General features: G+C 38.1%; 1 protein-coding gene across 2 annotated transcripts in view; it reads left to right on the top strand.

Annotated features, from left to right (window-relative positions):
• Positions 1–766: 766 nt before the first annotated feature.
• The window catches only part of NSRP1 (nuclear speckle splicing regulatory protein 1), a 53,562-nt gene continuing 46,189 nt past the window's right edge, over positions 767–8,139 (top strand). The window contains exons 1-2 of one of the 2 annotated variants that reach the window (XM_021704150.1): positions 767–815; positions 2,003–2,096. In XM_021704150.1, the coding sequence (XP_021559825.1) occupies positions 796–815; positions 2,003–2,096 (114 nt within the window). In that variant the 5' untranslated portion in view covers positions 767–795. Of the gene's footprint in view, positions 816–1,386; positions 1,400–2,002; positions 2,097–8,139 lie in introns of those variants that run through there. The other variant, XM_021704151.1, reaches the window with a different exon arrangement.

Raw genomic sequence — 8,139 nt, 5'->3', positions numbered from 1 at the left:
AACAGTCCTAAATGTTTATATACCTAATAACATAACTTCAAAATACGAGAAACAAAACTGACAAAATTAAAAGGAGAAATAGATCCACAATTATATTTGGAAATTTTAACATCCTCTGTCAGTAACTGAAAAGGTATCTTTGGCTGCTGTAAGACTAGTTTGAAATGGGCCAAGTGCTAGTGAAGGAACAGACGGAATGTGACTAGATTTAAAAGTATACATAGATCATATGTGATTTTGATTTCTATACCCAGTATTACCACGATGTTATTAATTATTTCGTCCAATGAGCATAGGTCCAGTATTAACGTATAGGTTTTCATCTTCTGCCAAGTTACCCCGAGCCAGGTATACTCACACTGAATACCTCGGCGGAAAAAAAAAATCGATAGCCTTAGGGTAGTGTTTTTCAAACTTGAGTGATTACCAGAGTTACCTGGAGGGTTCTTTAAAATTCAGATTGCTGGGGTTTCAGATGCAGTAGGTGTGGGAAAGGGCCAGAGAATTTACATTTTTAACAAATTCCCGGGGTTAGCTCCACACTTTGGGAACTACTGGCCTAGAATTCTGTCATTCCTTTCTTCCCATTAATTTCAAGACAGCTACTTGGTTTCCAAACAAAGCCGAAGGCCGTAGGACTCCGCTCCCTAAAACGCAAAGCAACTCAAAATAGCTACTCTCCGCCGCTACAAGTATTCCAAGCCTCCCAAATCCGCGCGAGAGTTTACGTGTGACGTCGGCGTCTGCGTCGGCGTCACGTCGGCGTCGGCCACGTTCAGCGGAGACGGGAGCAAGATGGCGATTCCGGGCAGGCAGTGAGTGATCCGGGAGTTAGGGTCAGGCTGGGAGTGGAAAATTACGGCGACTTTGTCTTTGGCCGAGGAGTAAAAGTGCGCTGGAAGTGAAGGGGCTTGTGTCGTCAGGGATAGAGACGGGGAAAAGCGAGAGATCCTGAGGAACATATTCCCCTCCCCCACACATTTTCCAGGATGGAAGCCCGAAGTTTGAGGGAGAAACTTGTGAGGAAATAAAGGAAGTTAGGCTGAGGGGCAGAGAGCGAGACTTTTCTATTTTCCAAAAGCTCGGTCTGAGGCCCCTCAGTCTTGCTTCCTACCCCGCGCTTGAGTTTCTCCCTGGTTGGATGCTTTCATGGGCAATGAGAAGAGAGACAATTCCTGGCTTCCTTAGAGGGCCTTGTTCTTGGCTGCTCAAGTCCTGATTCCCGCCCTCCCTTCTTGTTTTAGGAATGTTGTGCTGAGAAGCCACAGAAAAGGGTAGGCATATAGGGAATTGGGGTATACATTGCCGCAAGAGAGGCAAATGTTGTGTGTTCTTGGAAGTTTTACCTTCGGTGTGTAATCTTTACTTCCCATGATCTCGGCATTTTAAAGGCCAAAACGTAAGAAACCAAATACGTTGGGTCTGATGATGGTTCTCTGAGATGCTCCAAGACAGCAGATGAGCTCAAGAGGGTGTAATGGGCATTTGTCCCATGGCTACTTGGATTTCTCAGTTAATGTGTCTTATAAAAATTTTTCGTGGGTGACATAATCCAGTAACTTACTTAAAACTATGTAAGTACCCAGTAGGGACAAAGAAAAAATAGCTATTTTCTTGTTCGACCACACGGATAATTTAGAGTGTTTTCTAATTTTTAGTGGGCACAAACTGAGCTTTCCACTAACATGTTCTTTCTAAAACATTACTATTATTATTTCACCATTCAAAACATTTCTGAAGTCTTCAGTTACTTCTTTGATTAAAATGGTGTTTGAGTTTGGCCCTTGCCTGCAAATAATTGCTTAAAAGTAATACTTATAAAATCTTAATGGACATTAGAATTTTGAGATCACTGAAAAGCAGAAACAATGTTTGTTGTGTGTTCATAAGCTATATGACATGTTTTGACTTGGTAGCTTCATCTGGAAGAGGTAGTGAATGTATTATTTTTTAACATTTAAATATAATGGTGTAATTTCTATTTCAAAAAAAAAAAATGCAGGTATGGGCTTATTTTGCCAAAGAAAGCACAGCAGTTGCACCCTGTTTTGCAAAAACCATCAGTGTTTGGGAATGATTCTGATGATGATGATGAGGTAAGGGAACCTATGTTTTTCTATTGCATTGTTGGAAATATAATTTTTTAAATTGAACTTGTGAATTTGATGTCTTTGCTTGCCTTAGTTATTTGTCATTACAGTGTTATCTGGAGTATATTATAATTTACAGAATTATCAAAAGGAGTATTTAAAGAAAGATTTCTCACTGATTTTTTTTTTCTTCCTAAGGGGTACGTGGGTAATCTAAGATTTTTTTTTTGAGGTTGTGAATTTCAGTTATTTCTAAGCAGTTATACAAAGTTGTTTTAGATAGCTAACACTGATGTGACAAAATTGTTAGTGTAAAGATCCCTGAAAATGAGCTATTAAGATGTCACTAATTGCCTAGAAATTTTTATTAGCAAAGTAGTTTCTTCTAAGACTACTTTTGTGGTTATTAATTGTCTGCTAAATGTAATTGCTTATAATTATGGTAGTGCTTGAAGTTACCATTGATAGTACTACAATAATATCTAATATGAATATTTTCTATTTTAGCAGCCAAAACAATGTTTTCCTGTGAAACATAGGGAATTGGGGTATACATTGCCGCAAGAGAGACAAATGTGTGTTCTTGGAAATTTTACCTTATAGCAGAAACAACCCCAAATGTATGCTTATCTAATACTTGAGTAATTTTCTGTATTTCTAAAAGAGTTTTGCATCTGTTAATCTGGTACTTCTTTGTTCTGGAAGAAAGATAGCTTCTCTTTCAGTTTTTACTAATTTTCTAATGGCATACGTAGGTAATGGAACATATTTGATACTTCTTTGCTTTTTGCTTTCCTTCTTTTGAAGAAATTGGCTCCAGATGCAGTCTACATCCCTGTATTGTGCCCCAGACCACTATCACGTTATGATTTTGATTTGCATTTCCCCAGTGGCCAGTGATGTTGGCCATTTATGTGTCATCTTTGGAAAAATGTCTATTCATTTGCCTGTTTTAAAATCAGATTATTTGTCCTTTTACAAGTTGTAAAATTTCTTTATATATTCTAGATACAAGTCCCTCATTAGATATAATTTGTAAATATTTTCTCCCATTCTGTGCGTTGTCTTTACTTTCTTGATAATATCCTTTGAAGCACAAAAATTCAATTTTGAGAAAGTCTATTTTTTTTTTCATAGGTTACTACGCTTTGGTGTCTTAACTAAGAAACCACTGCTTAATCCAGTGTCACAAAGATTTGCGCCTGTGTTGTAGTTTTACCTCTTAAATTTAGGTCTGTGATCCATTTTGAGTTAATTTTTGTACAGGGTATGAGGTAGGGGTCCTACTTTATTATTTGCATAGGGATATCCAGTTGTCCCAACATCCCATTTGTTGAAGACTATTCTCCATTGAACTGACAGCACCCTCGTCATTTGTTTTAAATACAAATATTTATTTTTTTAAAATCACCTACCGTGGACGTGCTTATTCTGTAGTTTCATATCCTGGCATCCCATGTAATAACAAAGCGAAATATTTGAGAAGGATGGGTGTACACAAGTGAACTAGAAAGTTTACACACATTATTGCTCTTTCTTTTCCATTGTGAAATGAGGCTGGTGGACAGTGGATACACTAGAGCTAGAAAACCTAGGGCTAGGCCATTTTGCTTTTTCTTCCTTCCGTCTCTCCCTCCTTCCCTCCCTCCCTTCCTTCCTTCTTCTCCCCTTCTTTTACATACAGGGACTTTAATGCAGAGAATTGGCTACATAAGTAATAGAAGACTTAAGAAGCCAAAAAGAGGATGGTGAAGCAGCCCAGAGATCAGCAGTAGTAAGAGCAAGTAGTGATAAATGGAGGGATACAGGTAGGATATAGGTCCTGGTGGCCAAGGGATAGGGTTACCTGGGAACTAGTCTTCCAGATGGAGGTGAAGGCACTGGAAACATTAATGTCTTAAGTAGGTAGAGAAGAAGGCAGAGAGGAATACTTTTATTCCCTTTCTCCCACCTTCCAGTAGATCATCTTTGTTTTCCACTGGTAGAGCTCAGCCAGAAGCCAACTGACAAGAAAGCTGCAGCTTAGTTCTTAATGAACAAAACTGTTTTTTAGTATAGTATAACGTCTTACCAATAAAAAGATCAGTCTGATGAATTCCAGCTTATTTTCATACTGAGAAGTAAATTCTTTAGTTAGGTATATTTAAATATTTGAGGTTTGAATACAAAACCTCTTATTTAAAAATTAACAATTTAAGCAACAATAAAATTATTGCTGCTTTGGAAAATATAGAGAAAGATATTTTATGGTTCTCTTCCTAAAGAGGGCATTATATAACAGGAGAAGAGCTGCTACAAAGCAAATCCATTGTTATTTACAGCAGTTCAGAAGCATTTAAGAACCCAAATTTAAGATTAGACTTTCCTTCCAGTGGTCCAGCAGATGGGGCCCTAGCAAATGAATTCAATTTTAATATGTGCTTATTTTTTTTTTTATTCTTATGTTAATCCCCGTACATTACATCATTAGTTTTAGATGTAGTGTTCCATGATTCATTGTTTGTGCATAACACCCAGTGCTCCATGCAGAATGTGCCCTCCTCAGTACCCACCACCAGGCTAACCCATCCTCCCACCCCCCTCCTTTAATATGTGCTTATATTCAGAGTAAGTTTAAAAGTGGGAAAGTGGTATTTAAATAGTTCCTCTTTTAAAAATTATCAGAACTTGGGCGCCTGGGTGGCTCAGTTGGTTAAGCGACTGCCTTCGGCTCAGGTCATGATCCTGGAGTCCCGGGATCGAGTCCCGCATCGGGCTCCCTGCTCAGCGAGGAGCCTGCTTCTCCCTCTGACCCTCCCCTCTCTCATGTACTCTCTCTCATTCTCACTCTCTCAAATGAATAAATAAATCTTTAAAAAAAAATTATCAGAACTTATTAGAAATAATTAGTTTTGGGGCACCTGGGTGGCTCAGGTCATGATCCCGGGGTCCTGGGATCGAGCCCCGCATCGGGCTCCCTGCTCGGCCGGAAGCCTGCTTCTCCCTCTCCCACTCCCCCTGCTTGTGCTCCTGCTCTCTCTGTCAAATAAATAAATAAAATCTTTTTTTTTTTTTAAAGATTTTATTTATTTGACAGAGAGAGACACAGCGAGAGAGGGAACACAAGCAGGGAGAGTGGGAGAGGGAGAAGCAGGCTTCCCGCCGAGCAGGGAGCCCGATGCAGGGCTCAAGCCCAGGACTCCGGGATCATGACCTGAGCCGAAGGCAGACGCTTAACGACTGAGCCACCCAGGCACCCTAATAAATAAAATCTTTTAAAAAAGAAAAAGAGGGCGCCTGGGTGGTTCAGTTGGTTAAGCGACTGCCTTCGGCTCAGGTCATGATCCTGGAGTCCCTGGATCAAGTCCCGCATCGGGCTCCCTGCTTGGCAGGGAGTCTGCTTCTCCCTTTGACCCTCCCCTCTCTCATGTGCTCTCTCTCATTCTCTCTCTCTCAAATAAATAAATAAAATCTTTAAAAAAAAAAAAAAGAAAAGAAATAGTTTGTTCAAAGGTAGAGGAGATGGGAGTTTTTACCCTATATGAGTAAGAGGTTTATATTGTATCCAAATGCTGCTGTCTAATCATAACTGTTTGAGTGGTTTTGCTATGATAGTAATGTGTTTATTCCATTTTTTCCAGTGTATCCTCTTTCAGTCTCATTGCCACCACCCTCATTACTTAGATTATTTTAATAGCTTTGTAACTAGTTTCCTTATCATCTGTCCCGTTAAATTAATTTGAAATAATGTTGACAAGATTGATATTTTTCAAGCACAGTTCTATTCACTTGTAACTCCCTTGCTTTTGAACCTAATTGTATTTAAAATCCAAATTGCTAGTCCTGACATTGAAAGCCTTCACTATGCTTTGGCTTCAAAATGCTTATTAGCATTTTTTCCTAACTGTGCTCCTCTGTGCAGAGTGTAGTTTTTTGCAACTCAGCTTTTCATCACACTAGAAGTCTCCCCATTCTTCAAAACCCATTGCAGAAGCTGCTTCCTTCATTTTCCCCAGTGGAAGCAATCTCATCCTTTTTCTGTCACTCTCCTTTTCTTAGCACTTAGCTTTTTATACCTTGTGTTGTAAGTTATTTTCATACACGTCTTGTCACTGTACTAGAGTATGAGCTCCATGAGTTAGGATCTGGATATCTATGCTGATACGTGTACTACGAGTAAAATTAGTATTTACTTGGGTATTTTAGTTGTCTGTATTGTAAAGAGCCAGGTAATAGATGTTTGGGCTTTGCAGGCCAACTATTGAACTTTGCTCTCACGGTGTGAAAGCCTCCTTTAGACAATATGTAAATGAATGAGCATGACTAATTAATGTATTCTAATAAAACTTCATTTACAAAAAGAGAGGGGGCTAGATTTGGCTGTAACTTGCTGACCCCTGGTCTACACAGTTCTCAGAAGTACTTGTGATAACCAGTAGTGTTTCACAAATGTTACAAGATGGTCAGTGACTAAAATAGATGTTGCATGACAGGTTAAACAAGGAACTTCCTTTTAGATAGTTCTCACTACTAAATGCTTGCTCATTTTGCAGAGCGCAGTGACTTTTCCCTTTAATTGTGGCAATTGAAATGCTTATTTCTAGACAGTATTCTTGTAAGATCCTATTTTGCACAGTAATTCATAATGCTATGAAGAAGTATGATCAATACAACCTGAAAGTTGATGCAGTTTTGTGTGTTTATCCAAAAGCAACAATTTTCAGGTTGGATAAAGATACAGGACTCTTTGATCTCTTCACAGAAGTATTAAATTAAACTAGATAACAAATGTTTATTAACTTAGTTTTTCATAAATGTATCAAAAATGTCAGAAAATGGTGGATGATAATAAATTGCACTTTGAGTCTCTCAGAAGCCATGGTATAGTCCTTTTATAGGTTAAGCATTCATTTTTGTAAGATGTAAAGCATTTATAAAAACACGAATACTCAGAAAAATGAGGAAAACACATTTATAGACAAATATAGAAGAAATAGAAATATCTGATAGACCTTAAAGATATTTCATCATAGTGTATTTAAGAAATGTAAATTAGGCCAACAGTGAGCTGCCATTTTTACTATATTAGCGAACACTTTTAGAAAATGGTAATGGCAAGGTTTTGGTGAAATGGGCGCTCACACTTGTGTTAGTGTAAATTGATGCCCCTTTTTGGAACGTGGTTTTGCGATTTGTATCAATCCTTTAAAAGTTAAGTGTATCAATCAAAGAATAACTGCCTGTATTTTCCCTTCTAAAATTCTCTCTTAAAATATCAGAAATTTGTATTAAAGATTTATAGGTATTTCATAAACAAAAATCTTTGTTTATGAAAGCAAAAATTTAGAACCAGTCCAGCTTTCTACAATAAAAGTATGGCTAGGGGCGCCTGGATGGCTCAGTTGTTAAGCGTCTGCCTTCGGTTCAGGTCATGATCCCAGGGTCCTGGGCTCCCTGCTCTGTGGGAAGCCTGCTTCTCCCTCTCCCACTCCCCCTGCTTGTGTTCCCTCTCTCGCTGTCTCTCTCTCTGTCAAAAAATAAATAAAATCTTGAAAAAAAAAAGTATGGCTAAGTGTGGTGTGATATATGTACAAAATCGTTATAGATAAAATCAAAGGAAAAAATGCATTTCAGAGTATTAATGGTAGTTGTCTTTGTGTAGTGTACTAATGAGTGGTTGTTTTTTACATATTTATGTGGTTTCCAAATTTTCCACAATAGTTTCATAATTGAAAAAATATATTTAAAAAAAATTAATGGTGAATTTGATAAGCATTTCCCATAAGATACTTAGATTTTAAATCATGTTAAAATATGAAAGGAAATAACACATTTCATCTGATAGAAGGCATAATGAGACAGTATTAGAACTACTTAAAAGCATGAAGTAAGGTGAAATAAGCAGAATACAAAATTGAATATATATGGTTGTAGAAAGCTATACGTGCATATATAAATAGGAAAATAAATGAGGGGCACCTGGGTGACTCAGTCCGTTAAGCATCTGCCTTCAGCTCAGGTCATGATCTCAGGGTCCTGGGATCAAGCCCCGCATCATCGGGCTCCCTGC

Source organism: Neomonachus schauinslandi, chromosome 15, assembly GCF_002201575.2.
Source record: "Neomonachus schauinslandi chromosome 15, ASM220157v2, whole genome shotgun sequence".
In the NCBI taxonomy this organism is placed as follows: Eukaryota; Metazoa; Chordata; class Mammalia; order Carnivora; family Phocidae; genus Neomonachus; species Neomonachus schauinslandi.
This window is presented reverse-complemented; position numbering and strand designations above follow the sequence as displayed.